Raw genomic sequence first — 15,328 nt, forward strand, 5'->3', positions numbered from 1 at the left:
AAGGCAGGAACATGGGGTTTAATCAGCCATGATTGAATGGCATGCAGACTCAAAGGGCCAAATGGTGTAATTCTACCTCTGTATCCTTACAATTTCTCTGTTGTATGAGGCCCAAAATTTCCTGGAGATAAATAGAAAAAGAGTATGGGATTGGATGTAGAAGAAGCTACTGCCGACCAAAATGGTGAAGCAAGCTTAATGGGATAATGACCTTTCATCATGTTCCTTTTCAGAGGGTTTCCGCTCTACCAGCTCCACAACCTGCAGTTCTGATGTGCTTGGCAGCAACCCTAATGTAAACTGGCTGGGCTTCATTAATTCCTGGCACAGAGATGAAAGAGGCCAGATCCATCAGATTTGCACTGGGTTCATGAGAGCTGCAGGTCGAAGATGTCTGGTAGTTCAAACATCCTCCCAAGGCCAGTGTAAAAGCAAATCGAGCAGCTGCTGGCAGGGCTGGGAGGTGGTTGTGGCAGTACAGCAAAGCTCAGTTAACCTGTCAAAAGCTGGAGGTGAATGGTAGGGGGAAGCTGGGTGAGCGCTCCACAGTGACCAGATGAAAAGTACGATTTTGAGCGGATTTTCTTTCAGCTGTAAAACTTCATTGGGTGGCAGAGGAGGAAAGAGTTATTCATTGGTAGCTTTTAGTTAAGGCTACAGTAATCTCTGGGGAGAAAAAGAGACTAAAGTCCTGATTAACAGTGGTTTAATTCGGGATTGTTGCAATAAGCCTAACTAGCAGCTATAATGTGCTCTGGGTTTGTCATGGGCTCTAGTGTTTTGGGGAGGGGGGGGGGGGGTTGTAGAGATACCAGCCCACTTTCCTTGTATAACGCCATCTTGGAGTCAGATGAGTATCGTGAATGCTCCATAGAGTTAATGTGGTGGAAGGGAAGAGAAAAGCAGTATACAACTCTCTTTCAATCTGAATGACATGGAGTAGATAAGGGAACAAGAGACATTGCAGAGGAGAGAACATCCTGATGTACAGCTGCAGGGTGTGGGATAAGTGAGCATTCCCAAAAGGCATTTCTATGAAATGTCCTGGCATCCATTTCCTGTTGCTCAGGTCGTTTTTGCCCCATGATTCCATGAAATGGTTTCATTTTGTATTTCCATATTTCACGATTTCTTATGACAGAGAGGCAGGCTATTCAGCCCATCAAGTCCATCTGGCTCATCAAGCATTCTCCTTTGCCCTATACCCCACAATTCCTTCTCATTTTCTTTCTCTCGTGTCCACTTATTCTCCTGTCACCCCAGTTACACAGTAGGGGCAACTTAAAGCAGACAATTAACCCGCCAACCCATACATCTTTGGGATGAGGAACCTGGAAGGATCACGAGGGAATTCCCACACGGTTGCAGAGAAAACGATGAAACTCCACACAGAACCTATGGAGGACAGGATTGATTGGATCTTGGAGCTTTGAGCTCCAAGTGTAGCACCAGTATGTCAGGTTTGACATGGTGGGATGGACCTGCTGTACTGGAGGACCTTTTCTTTTGCCTTGAACTTTATTTAAACACTTGCTTTCCTCTTGCAGTGTTTGTCCTCTCTTCCCTGAAACAAGAAAAGACACACTTAGTGAATGTGGCAATGTGTTACCTGAACTTTCCCAGACATTTGATGCTGACCTTACAACATTTCTGTGTTTTCTTTCCCTTCAGCCAAGCTGCTAGGGCCTGGGAGATGAATGTAACGTACACCTGTTATGAGAGGATATTCCAGAATGATTGTTCACAAGACACTTCCCACAGTGCCGAGCACCCCTTCAAAGAATGTTACTTATAATTCAAATCATCTGCAGCACACAGCCATTCTGCCTCATGGCACGAGGAAATTCTTTTGCTTCTTTTTTAATTTCCTCTTTCCCCCTGCCTCCTCCCTCGTGTGCTCCAGAGCAGAACTAAGGCAAGTGGCTTATCTCCAACACGTTGCAGTCGCTTATCCATCCCACCACCAAGAGGCACATCAGTGTGTGTCCTCCAGTCTTGGCCATCTGAGAGATGGACGTCGAAGGTTACTTGTGGGAGTGGTAGTTTCTTTTCGTCATTATCTCCCTGAGATTTTTCTGAAAACTTACTTAAAACTTTTGGCTGAATAATTTTTAAAAATTCCTGATTGGTGTTCACTAAATGTGAAGAACCAAGTGAATGTAGTAGCTGTTTTAAATTATGAGTAGCATGGGTTTGTGAAGATAAAGCAATCTGTTTGCTTCCATTTTCAATGGCAGTGAAATCCAACCTCAACAGTCTCTCGTGCTGCTGGATTTTGAACTAAATGTGGGCGATGCAGTTTTTGGTCTAAGTTTTATTAATTTGTTTTAATTCTGAGACAGTTCGAGTCAGAAAATCTTTGCAGCCCAAAAAAAGCTCATTCAGCCCTTTGAGAGAATGCTGGTACTTGGGTTTTATTCCCTTACTTTTCCCCTGTAGTCCTTAATTATTTAACTTTCAGGGCCTATAAATATCTACTTTTACTTGATGGACACTTGTTTCTATCGCACTTCCATATGTAAATCTATATGGTCAGAATGTGCGTACGCAGGAACTAGCTCATTATGAGTTTGCATTCAGATTAGCACAGACTGGACAGCGAGTTTACTGAGGCAAGAATTGTTTTGGTAAAATGTGGGATTTGAATATGGGATTGCAAACATCTCAAGCTGCCTTAGCGATGAGTTTGAGCACAGAAATTCACTTACCCTCCTGAACAGTAAGAAGTGGTGATCTGGAACCAGTCCTTTTCCGGCAAAGGGAGAGACTGTGAGTTTTGTGGACCGGATCAATTGTTGTCGACTTTCATTTTTGGTTAGATGCTGGGCTGGATTTCGCAGCAAGAACTCAGTTAAACTCAGAGAGTGGTGGACTCAGCCCTATAAATCACAGACTCGTCCCTCCCCACCATCAGTAATACCTACATGAGACCCAGCCTCAAGAAGAAAACACATACCATTATCCAGGCTATGCCATCTTCTTGCATCAAGCAGAAGGTGCAGAATCCAGGAGCGCTACACTATCAGATTCAAGAACAGCTTCTTCCCTTCAACCATTTGGTTCTGGAACCAACTTGCACAACACTAATTATTATCTGTATAGCAATATAATGACCACTTTGCATGACAATATATGTACTTTTCAAAAATAGTTCTCATTGTGCCCCTTCATGTAAAAATTGTGTAATTTACTTTTATTTTCTTGTGAATATTGTGTATCTGATGCTATGGACAGACAGGTACAGACTTTTTTCCTTGTCATTATTCCCTAAACAATACTGTATAACAACTATTTACATTGTATTAGGTATTATAAGTAATCTAGAGATGATTTAAAGTATACAGGAGGATGTGTGTAGGTTATCCACAAATACTATGCCATTTTATAAAAGGGACTTGAGCATCCACGTTTTTTGGTATCCGCAGGAGTCCCTGGAACCAGTCCCCCACGGATAAGGAGGGCCAACTGTACTTTTCAAAAATAGTTCTCATTATGTCCCTTCATCTAGAAATTGTGTGATTTATGTTTATTTTCTTGTGAATATTGTGTATCTGATGCTATGTACTTGTGATGTTGCTGTAAGGAAGATTTTCATTGCACTGTGCTGATCACAATGAACCCAGTTCTGAAAATGGCACCTTGTTCTCAGAGCTGTCCGTCTCACTCGGAGCTGTCCGTCTCACTCTCAGTGAGGGATTGCACTGAAGCACATGAAGGATGTGAAACTGTGGAGCTGGCCCAAAAAATCTCAGGGCTTCGCCATTCCTGTGGTCTGTGAATGTCTTAATTGCCAATCAACTTTTTGCAATGGCAATTCAATTAGCTTTACTTGGTGTAGAATCTCATTTGTTTAATTGTTTTGGTGGTGATTATATGAAAACTAAATTCTTATTTTATTTTCCTTCATTATCTCTTATTCTCCTTCAGTTCCAGTTTCTATTTTCTTTAATTTCTTTTGCTCTTTGTTTAGTGAATTCTCTGATGCACATCTCCTGATTTTGACCTGTACCCAACAACCATTCCACATTCCCACTGGTTGAAGAGGCATGCCCTTCACTGGCTAGGGCAGAGTAGTTGGAAGTTTGGAGTATTATCTGCAGCTCTGGTCACCACGTTTTGGGAAGGGTGTGGACGATTTGAAAAAGTTATAGAGGTTGTTCACCAGGATGCTGCCTGGTTTAGAGAGTATTAGCTATTAGCAGAGGTTTGAGAAGCTTGGATCGTTTTCCAGGACCCCTCTCAGCATTAGAGGCTGAGAAGAAACCTGAGAGATATTTAGGGAGGGTATTCAGAATTTTTTTCTCAGGTTAGAAATGTCAGGTACGAGATGACACAACTCTGATGTGAAGAGGAGGCATCAGATGTCTGAGACCCTGCAGAGGATGGTAAAACTGCTGACAGGATCACCGGGGTCTCATCCCATTCCCCCCCCCCCACCCATTTGTGATATTTACCGGAAACATCATATAAAAAGGGCCCACACCACCCATTCCACAATCTCGCTGAGCCAGTATAATCAGGAAGGAGGTACAGGAGCATCAGGATCAAGACTGCCGGACTGGGTAACAGCTTCTTCCTCCAGGCTGTGAGAATAATGATACCCTGCCAGCACTGAGGTCTCATCACTAGGAGAGTGAGCTGTTTATTGATTACTGTTTACCTGTGCTACACACACATGCATTTTGAATTATATTCTATTAACTTATTTGTGGTAATATTTTGTTTTATGTGCTGTGTGTGATGTACATATTGTGGGTGCAATGTGGTCTTGTTTCGTTTGGTTGTATATATGTACAGTCAGATAACCATAAACTTGAAGTTGAACTTGAAAGTTTTAAAGAGCTGTACAGGTTAAGTCTTCTACTTAGTGTGTTGTAAGTGCCTGTATTAGGCTACCAGGTATGATGGTGGAAGCAGACACGATGGTGGCATTTAAGACACATTTAGGTGGGTACATGAACACATTGGGAATGGAGGCATATGGATCATGTGGAAACAGACAGGTTTAATAAATTTAGCGTGATCGTCGGTTGGACGGTCTCTTCCTATGCTGCTTTATGTTCTATGTGGAACGTGCAGCATGAAGTCTTCATGATACCATTGATGTGCTGAGCTCTGGGTAGATTTTCTGAGGTGTTGACATCCAGGAACGTGAACTTGAATCTGTTCACCCTTTCCACTGCTGACCCTTCAATGGGGACTGGGTGCACGTTCTCTCAACTTCCCCTTCCTGAGGTCCGCAGTCAGGTTCTTGGTCTTACGGGCATTGAGTGCGAGCTTGGGGAGGTGGTTGGCCCCTCCTTGTGGCACAGTGCTTTTGAAACGTCATAGTTCTGAGAAAGTCCCATGACAGGCACACCTCAGTCTACATGGCCCGACTTCCTGAGCGATACCCAAAAGGAGCATTGTGCGGAGAATGATGTCTCGCTGTGTGTATCCTGCACGGAAATCACGTCTTGGGAATGGGCTCAATCCACAGCCGGAAGTGCTTGGTTATGAATTTCAGGAATGGCAGCATCATTTTCAACCTAACTGCCTTTCACATGTGTAGCACTTCAAAATAAAATGCTGTGTGTGAGAATTTCTAAATGGGGATCTTACTGTTCAAATGTGCGACCTGGGAGCCAGCTGTTATTTAGGGTCATGCATCAATAATAAAAGTAATTTCATTATTAATGTGATTCACAATGCAATGGAAAAGAATCCTGACAAAATCACAGTGTATCAACACAGTTCTACTCCTGTATCTTATGGTCTTACACACAGCTGAAAAAGAGGCAGAAAGATGGTTTACCACTCTATCTATTGCAGCGTAGATATTTGATAATCTAAAAGGGTTTATAGTGCCAATGCTGAACTAAAGCTGCATGTAGCTTTAAAAAGAAAAATACCTCCTAGTTAACTGCATGATTCCTTGGCAACTATACTTGTGATTTCCGCTAAGAATAGCAGAGAAAGGACACAGATCATTTTAGCATTTCAGTGTCAGCATTGCCAATAAAACCAAACACAAACACACACCATCTCCAAGAGAAATGGATGCTTGAGTGCTTCCTCTGCTGTTGACATCTTGCAGGGTTAAAGGTCATTCCACTGTTGCCATGGCTGCCCATTGTCATGGATTTAACAGGCCCCAACTGATAGGCTATGCAAAGCAATAACATGGAGTTCCCCCAGCACCAATGTTACCAATATCTCTAGCTCCAAAGCAGGAGCTGTTTCAGCACTTAATGTCCAATACATAATGTAAGGCTTATGAAGATTTTGGGTTGGGTATGTTTTCCCAGTTCTTTTTAAAACATATTACTTTAACTGAAACTGTTTCTCTCCAAATGCTCTTTTGTACTGGGAACTGTTGGCAGAAGTTCTCCTTTGACTGTTCCATCTCCCCCTCCCTCCTTCCCTCCCCACTGAGTATGAGGGGACTTTCCCACATGCTCTTCAGTGCCAAACTGTGCAGTCAGCAATAATGTTGTCCTCTCTTTGGATTGGATTTGCTGTCTGTGAATGTGTATGAAGCCAAAAGGTTGGAGCTGTGAAGAAATGGACAGTTAAGGACAAAAACTAGAGAGAGCATGCAAGAGTGTAATTCTATTGAACAAAGGGAGCAGTTAGATTGTATGAAATCTCTAAACTGATGGACTTGGAAATTACTGTTTGAGATGTTCATGATGTTGTTGGATGCTGTGATGAAGTTGAGGTGCTGGAGGATGTAGATTTTCACTTTTGATAAATAGATCAAAGGTCTGTGGACTTTGGCCCGAAAGAGAAGGTTGCTATCTGAATATTCTATGTGCTCCAGTTTCTGGTTTGGATGCAACTTAGCACTCAGATCTGCAGCTGGATCTTCAACTTCCTCACAGACAGGACCCAGGCTGTAAAAATAGGAGACAAGCTCTCCTCTACAATCACTCTGAGCACCGGTGCCCCACAAGGCTGTGTACTCAGCCCCCTGCTGTACTCACTGTACACCCATGATTGTGTAGCCAAGTTTCCATCAAACTCAATATATAAGTTTGCTGATGACACCACAATTGTAGGCCGTATCTTGGGTAATGATGAGTCTGAGTACAGAGAGGAAATTAAGAACCTGGTGGCATGGTGTGAAGACAATAACCTATCCCTCAACGTCAGCAAGACGAAGGAATTGGTTGTTGACTTCAGAAGGAGTAGCGGACCGCACGACCCTATCTACATTGGTGGTGCGCAGGTGGAATAGGTCAAAAGCTTTAAGTTCCTCGGGGTGAATATCACAAATGACCTGACTTGGTCTAACCAAGCAGAGTCCACTGCCAAGAAGGCCCACCAGCGCCTTTACTTCCTGAGAAAGCTGAAGAAATTTGGCCTGTCCCCTAAAACCCTCACTAATTTTTATAGATGCTCTATAGAAAGCATTCTTCTAGGGTGCATCACAACCTGGTATGGAAGTTGTCCAGTCCAAGACCGGAAGAAGCTGCAGAAGATAGTGAACATAGCCCAGCACATCGCACAAACTAATCTTCCATCCTTGGACTCACTTTACACCCCACGCTGTCGGAATAGTGCTGCCAGGATAATCAAAGACATGACCCACCCAGCCAACACACTTTTTGTCCCTCTTCCCTCCGGGAGAAGGTTCAGGAGCTTGAAGATTTGTACGGCCAGATTTGGGAACAGCTTCTTTCCAACTGTGATAAGACTGCTGAACGGATCCTGACCCGGATCTGGGCTGTACCTTCCAAATATCCGGACCTGACTTGCACTACCTTACTTTCCCTTTTCGATTTTCTAATTATGACTTATAATTTAAATTTTTATTATATTTACTTTGATTTGTACTCCAGGGAGCACGAAGCGCAGAATCAAATATCGCTGTGATGATTGTACGCTCTAGTATCAATTGTTTGGCGACAATAAAGTAAAGTAACTGGAGAACTGTAACCTGAGTTGACTGGCTGAACAAAATGGCCTCACTCGATGCATCTTGAATCTGTTAGTCATAGTCAATCCTTGTGGATGGGTGCACATAGTATGCCTTGGTGGCAGGCCCAGACTGACTTTTCCATAATAAGTTAGAATTTTTAAAGATGTGTAGTGTTTTTCATGACTTCAGGGTATCCTGAAGCATTTTGCTGCTGGGCTTTTGAAGTGCTCTGGTGTTAGAAGCACAGCAGCCAATTTGTACATCGAGATAATGGCAAGTTCATTTATTTTTTGATCCTCAAGTGATAAATATTGACCAGCATCAATTACTCCACCCTGCCCTTCCTTGGAATATTGGCAAGTGACTTTTTGAAATATTCCTTCTGTTCTAGTGCTTGTATCTGGTGTATGATGGAAACAATTATTTGAAGATTTGTTTCTCTTTCTTTGTTTCTGCAGAAATTGTGGACGGTAATGCAAAGATGACACTTGGTATGATCTGGACAATCATTCTTCGATTTGCCATTCAGGATATCTCAGTGGAAGGTAAGAAAGAACTATCTTGAAATCCTTTTGTAGCCAAAAGCAAAGGAGACTCAGCAGCTCCTTGCTGCAGTTGATGTTTTGTGCTTTTTTCTTTGGAAAACATCTTAAATGCAGCCATTTCCTATCAATTAACTGAATTGGAGAAGAGCAAATACAATTAAATGCTGTTGGCCATAAAACTCCTGGTAACCGTTGAAGCTACCTGCTAGCAGACCTAAATCAGTTTCTATCCATTGTTGACAGAAAATTTCATTCCACTTTTCATCTCCTGTTACACAATGCTCATGAATTTCAGTATTCTGTTTGTACAGTGATTTTTTGCAAGTGCTAATTAGAATTGCATGGCATTCAGCAGAGGTGTATGAATTATAATAGAAATTATTTCTATTCTCTCTTCACCAAGAGAATAAATAGCTTTGCTATTTTACCGCTGATTATAACACAGTCTGTAGAATACAATGAGTAGCAAAGAAGGATACAGGAGAAAATCCTCCCGATTAAACAAATGCTGCTAAAGGGAATAGCACCTAAGTGTTTTGTAGAAGCTTTTAATGTTTTTAAACTTAAGGATTTTGGTAAAGTTTTCAAAAAAAAATACAATGATCACTAATTGCAGAATTCTAAGTTATGACATCTTGGGACCAATGATATATTCCTGCTGAAAGCTCTTCTGTGGCAAGGAACTTCCCATGTCACATGATTATTTAAAATGTGGATTATGTATTTCATAAGGAAGCTGGTAACTAACCTGTGCCATGCTTATTATTCCCCAAAGCAAGGAATGTGGGTATGATGTTGTAAACAATTAACCATGGGAGAATGAAGGTTCGATTCTTTCTTTCCTTCCCACGAGGAGCTATTACACTGAAACAAAGTAGTAAATAAATTGGCAGTATGTCCCATGTCTGTCAAAGTCTAGTTTACTAGTTTGTTCGTGTGTGTGTGTGTGTGTGTGTGTGTGTGTGTGTGTGTACGTACGTACGTACCCAGGGAGGGGTAGCACCTCTGGTGAAGGGGCTTGTCATGTCCAGTCTGGGTCAGGTCACTCATCTTTGGACCCTACCAGGACACTCAGCTCTCGGCTGTGGCTCCAAATACACTGTTTCGATAGGTGGGCTAAACCAGGTGAGGATAGGGACATGCTCTGGCGGGCTGGGTGGAAGAGCTCTACAGTGAGATCCATCGGCCAAGGAGGCGGTTCTGCAAAGCTCCGTAAGGAGTGGAGTGCATGATGAGGCACGGGAGACGTCATGGTCACCCGCTGCAATCGAGGTTGACCCCGGTTGTGATTCAAGATTCAAAAACTTTATTGTCATTCTAACCGACAACAGCTCTGCAGGGCAGAATGAGACTGCGTTTCCCAGGAGCAGTGCAATCATAACATAACAAACGCAACACTAAATAATAAACATAACAATAAATAGTAAAACACAACAGCCACATGTCACTACTCATATGACTGGGACTGGACTTCCAAGGTCAAGAGAGTGGAACTGCCCCAGTACAACAGCTTTCCCACTTCAAAAACTTTCTCACACAGGTCTCCTGTCATTGTCGGATACGATGGATAACCAACCCCACAAGTACAAGTATGCACAGATGCAATGAAAAATTTATTGCAGCAGCAATTTTGGCCTGAATTGGCTAGGGTTCTTCTGAGTGATGCCACACAATTGGAAATCAGAGCCACACCATCATTAGTCAATATGGACTCAATGGGCCCAGTTTCCAGTGAGTTGAATTCCATCTTCAACAATTTGAAGAGCCTTTTAGCAGTGTTAATGTGAAATGGAAAGAAGATTGTTTTAAAACTTCTTGAAATTTGGATTCCTTTTAATAAATAACAAATTTCACATCATATAATTCATTGATAATGAATCTGGTTTTGATTCTGAAGGAAATGCAATTTTAACTGGAGCAGAATATCCAGAAAAAATGCTACCTTTGTATTTTTCTAGGACAATGATCATACAATTCATATTGGAGATGTGTATGGACGCTTCCATTTATTCAGTTTATTACTGGTCTGTTATTAATAATAATTATTGATCCTGAGTGGGAAATTATTTTGTTACAGCAGCAACATTTAAAACCATTTAGATATAATAATAAATACAATAATAATATTAACGAATAATAATAATTATGAGTACAATTACTTCCCCGATTGCTTAAACACATTTCCTTGCTATTTCTACTTTACTTGACAATCTCCATCTTAATCGGTAATTTCACAAGGGAATGATTGAAGAACCGTGTGGGTCCTCTGCACAGTTTATTGATCTGGTTGTTGCTGCTTGTGAGAAGCAAAAAAAATTCTACAATGCAGTATTAAAATCATAACACTACATTCAGCCCAGAATGTACTCATCAAAATGTTGCTTGTGGTGGGAGGGGCTTGCTTTGCCTTACCTAAAAGGTTTCTTGCCCTTGGTGCCCAGAAGGCCCTGGAAGCATACTTGAATTTGTTTTGGTGATTGGCTGTTATCTGATGGGCACTTGCCCCTGACTGTGAAATCCAGGTCACTGAGCCTCTGGGAAAATATTGTCAAGACAAACTTGAGATAGAGAGCATCACATATGAAATTTGTAAAGGGCAACCAATTCTCTGTTTATACGTGGAGTAGCCCTTGCAATGCTGATATACAGTATTTCTCGATCCTTTCCTCCCCTGAGTTTGGTTTTGGGAAATAAATCATTTCTGGTGTGAATCTCCAGCAGTTCTTTGGTTAAAAACCTGGTCCATTTGAGACTGAAATATCCACCTGTATGGCCAGTGGAGAAGAGCTTCCTAGTGAGCCACTGAAACAGGCCTTTTCCCTCACGAGTCTCTGTTTCTTCCACACAGACAACTAGTTGTAACTGTACCTGCCCACCTTAATCCTACTTCTGTGCTGTTTATTCAATTCACATGGACGAAAAAGCTGAAATGGTTCTTGCCTCAACCTTTAACCCTAGAAACCTCTCAAATTTTGATGTGATGTATTTTCACCTGCCCTGGCATTCAGCACCTCAATTGTTCTTCGTACTAGAACTCTCAGTGATTGTAAGCGGTCTGTTCACTCCTAGCCTATTCCATTCTTTCATTGTTTTGATTATATGTGTCCTACCTTGCTGCACTCTGTGTACCAATACTAAAGGCTTTCATTTTTCAAAACTTTCTATGCTTTTGAACTTTTGCATGTAAATGTCTAAAGTCTCAACATCGTCCTTGTGGTCTGAGGTCTAGGACTGCGCATCAGAATTATTTCAATGGCCATAAAGCACTTCCAGGCATTTTAAAACACTGCAAATGTTATTACAAATGCAAACTTTGTGTACTCTTTAAAATTATTATTTCAAGGTTTTCCCTTGACATAGTTTGGATTATGCAAATTATGTCTTGTGATAAAACACCAAAATTCCATTTGATTTTACATAAGAACATTGGAAATAGGAGCAGGAGTTGGCCATGTGGTCTGTTGAACCTGTTCCACCATTCAATAAGATCATGGCTGATCTGTCCGTGGACTCATCGCCACCTACCTGCCTTTTCCCCAGAACCTTTCATTCCCATGCACTCTGTCTGCTAGGCCCTTGCCCACTGCGGACTCTCCACAATTTGCTTTTCCATTCAATTTAGTGTCATCAGCAGACTTGGAGACGCCACACTCGGTCCCCTGGTCTAAATCATTAATGTATATCATGAACAGTGGCAGATTCCGCACCAACCCCTGCTGCATTCCGCTCACCACTGACACACAGAGAAACACAGATTTATCCCAACTCTCTGCCTCCCATTGGTTAAGTAATTCTCTGCCTGTATAAATACATTATTCCTAACTCCATGTATCCTTATGTTATTCGTAAGTCTTTTATGCTGCACCCTATCTAGTATCTAGGGTAGCTAGTAGAGCTACCAACTCTCAGTGCCAAAGACCCATCTTCAATTCTGGCCTTGGTTACTGTGTGTGAAGTTTGCATTTCTCCCCTTTACCTGTGTGGGTTTTCTCTGGGTGTTCTGCATTCTCTCCACAATTCCAATAGCATGTGGGTGGGAAGGTTAATTGGCTGCTATAAATAGTACAGGTGAGTGGTAAAATCTTGGGGGAGTTGAAAGGAGTGTGGTTAGAATAAAAAAATGTGATTAATGTGAGATTTGTTCAAATGGGTGATTGATGGAAAGCACTCGATGAGCCGAAGGTCCTGTTTGCATGTTGTACTGTAACTTTCAATGGCTTTATTTTGTCTTCAATACTCTGTCAACTTGTTTCCTCCCCCGCTCCCAGTGTACTATTGAAAATGTTGTGCTGTATCCTTGCAGAGTGATGCCGTTCTAAAATGTTGCCTCTGGTTTTCGCAGAGACATCTGCAAAGGAAGGGCTGCTGCTCTGGTGTCAACGCAAGACTGCTCCTTACAAGAATGTCAATATTCAGAACTTCCACATCAGGTACTGCAGTCCAAATGATAGTCTTTTGTTAAAATAACTCTGGAGGAAACTTTAAGACTATGAGGTTAAGATGGTAATTAAATGTTACAACCAAAGCCAAATTACTGTGATGGGCATGGTTCTTTCTTTTGTTGAAGAATTACTGATTAACCAAAGAGTTAATTAGTCATTATTTAAAATTTTAAAAACCATGCCAATCGCTGAAAGTTCAGAGGCAAAAATAAATGAAACATGGCAAAAAGCAAGCATAAATAAATAGAAAAATAAACATGACCAGGGCAAGGCAAGGGGAGCTGGTGGGGTTGAGTTCATCTGAAACCAAAAGAGGAATCTCTTTGTGAAGACGTGACAGAGATATTAACTGAGAACTTAATTACATCCTCATCTGGAAGATGGAGCTGGAATCTCACCAAAGAAAGATGTAGTAGAGATTGGTTGGGCTGGAAAGTGATTTACAAAGAAAGGATCTTTCCACAGACGATTGCTGCACTTCATGTGAACTGGTCCTAGGTTGCTGCAGAACTAAAAGGGAGAATTACAAAGGCCCTGGCCATAATCTTGCAAGCAACTGTAGAATCAGGAGTTGTACCCAAGTAAAGAAAAGTTGCAAATATAATGTTATCCAAATAAAATGGGATATGGATAGATCCAACAAATATAGTTCAGTTTGACCTCTGCGATGGGAAAGTTCTAGGCACAATAATCAGAGACAGAATTATCACTCACTTGGACTAATATGAAAATAAAGTGTCGGAAATATGAGGTAAAAATAGGAAAATTGCTGACATACACAAGCAAGCCAGGCAGCTTCTGAAGAAAGTGAAATGGAGTTAACGTTTCAGGCTGTAGACCGGATGTCAGGGTCTTTGACCTGAAACGTTCACTCTGTTTCTCTTTCCACAGAAGCTGCCTGATCTGCTGAGTGTTTCCAGCGTTTCCTGTTTTCATCTTGGACCAGAGTGCATTGAATAAGGAAAGCAAGTATGGATTTGTTGATGACAAATCATGGCTAACTAACTTGGTAGAGATTTAGATGATATGACACAGATGTTGTGGATGTGCTTTATACCAAATTCAAAATGTTTGAATGTGCTGTTAACAGATTCTTTATCAAATTATAGGGTCTGGAATAATAGGGACTATTGCATTGATAGAAAATGGGTTGAGCCACAGGAAACGGAGAATAGGAAAGAAATTTGTTTTTCCAACCGGAGGGAAGTGTACAGCAGAGTACCCCGGGGTTCAGTATTAGGAACACTATTGATTTCTGGAGTTGTGTGATCAGGCAGCATTTCCAAATCTGCAGATAACACAAAGAAGAGTGAGTGGTAAACTATGAGGAGGATGGTATTACGGTGATGCTGGCGGGTTTGTGGAATGTCTAGGAGATAATATCGAGAAATGTAAAATGCGATGCTTTAGTAGAAAGAGTGTGAAGAGCAAATAAAATAAATGAAGGAATATAAATCTGAAAGGGGTACAAGAACGGAAATATGGAGGCAAAGGCTAAGTGGCAGAGGAAGTGAAGAAAGTGGCAAAAGTCATATGGGTTACTAGACTTCAGAAACATAGGCATAAGAGAGCAAGATACAGAAACTTGACCAGCATCTATTATAAAACTGTTTCATCCACACATGGAGTATTGTGGTCTATTTCCACCACCCTTTAGGAAGGACGTAAAAGGCTTGGGAGAGGTTTGATAGTGCAGTGTTATTAGAGCCCAGGGCGTCAGAGATTTTGGAGTTCAATTCCAATGTCATCTGTAAGGAGCCTGTACATCATCCCCATGGAATGAGTGGGTTTTCTGTGGGGGCTCCGGTTTCCTCCCACAGTCCAAAGACGTACCGGTTGGTTGGTTAATTAGTCATTGTAAATTGTCTCATGATTAGGCCAGGGTTAAATTGGAGGTTACAGAGCTTTGCGGCTGAAAAGACCAACAGAGCCGATTCCACGCTGTATCTCAATAAATAAGTAAATCCCCGGACTGAGAGGCTGTGTTATGCAGATAGACTGGTGAATATGGGGTCATTCTTCTCAGAACAGAGAAGGATGTGCACAAATCTGATGGATGCATTTAAAACCATTAAGAACACAGAGAGAAAAGGTAGAAAGAAGATGTCCCCATTGGCAGAGTCACGACTAAGGGACATAAAATGAAAGTCATTGACAGAAAATGTAAGAGGGGCGAGAGTAAATCCAAGAGGGACAAGAGGGGATGGGGTTTGGAATGCAATACTGGGCAGTAGTGGAAGAGATTCAACTATAGTGTTCTAAATGGCATAGGATAAGTATCTAAAAGGAGAACATTTGTAGGGTTATGGGGAATGGGTGGGAATGGAGGTAGTTGGATTATTCTTGCATGCAGCAAGTATGGTCTTGTCATGCTGAGTGGCCTCATTCCAAGCTGTCAACATTCCGTTAATATGTGCAATTCTGGGGTTTTTTGGTGT

General features: G+C 41.7%; 1 protein-coding gene across 6 annotated transcripts in view; it reads left to right on the forward strand.

The window, feature by feature from the left end:
- actn1 (actinin, alpha 1) overlaps nucleotides 1–15,328 on the forward strand; it is a 238,282-nt gene that overhangs the window by 149,562 nt on the left and 73,392 nt on the right. For all 6 annotated transcript variants that reach the window (XM_073040216.1, XM_073040221.1, XM_073040218.1 and 3 more), the window contains exons 4-5: nucleotides 8,362–8,448; nucleotides 12,791–12,878. In XM_073040216.1, the coding sequence (XP_072896317.1) occupies nucleotides 8,362–8,448; nucleotides 12,791–12,878 (175 nt within the window). The remainder of the gene's footprint in view (nucleotides 1–8,361; nucleotides 8,449–12,790; nucleotides 12,879–15,328) is intronic.

The sequence above is a fragment of the Hemitrygon akajei genome, chromosome 3 (assembly GCF_048418815.1).
Source record: "Hemitrygon akajei chromosome 3, sHemAka1.3, whole genome shotgun sequence".
Lineage (NCBI taxonomy): Eukaryota > Metazoa > Chordata > Chondrichthyes > Myliobatiformes > Dasyatidae > Hemitrygon > Hemitrygon akajei.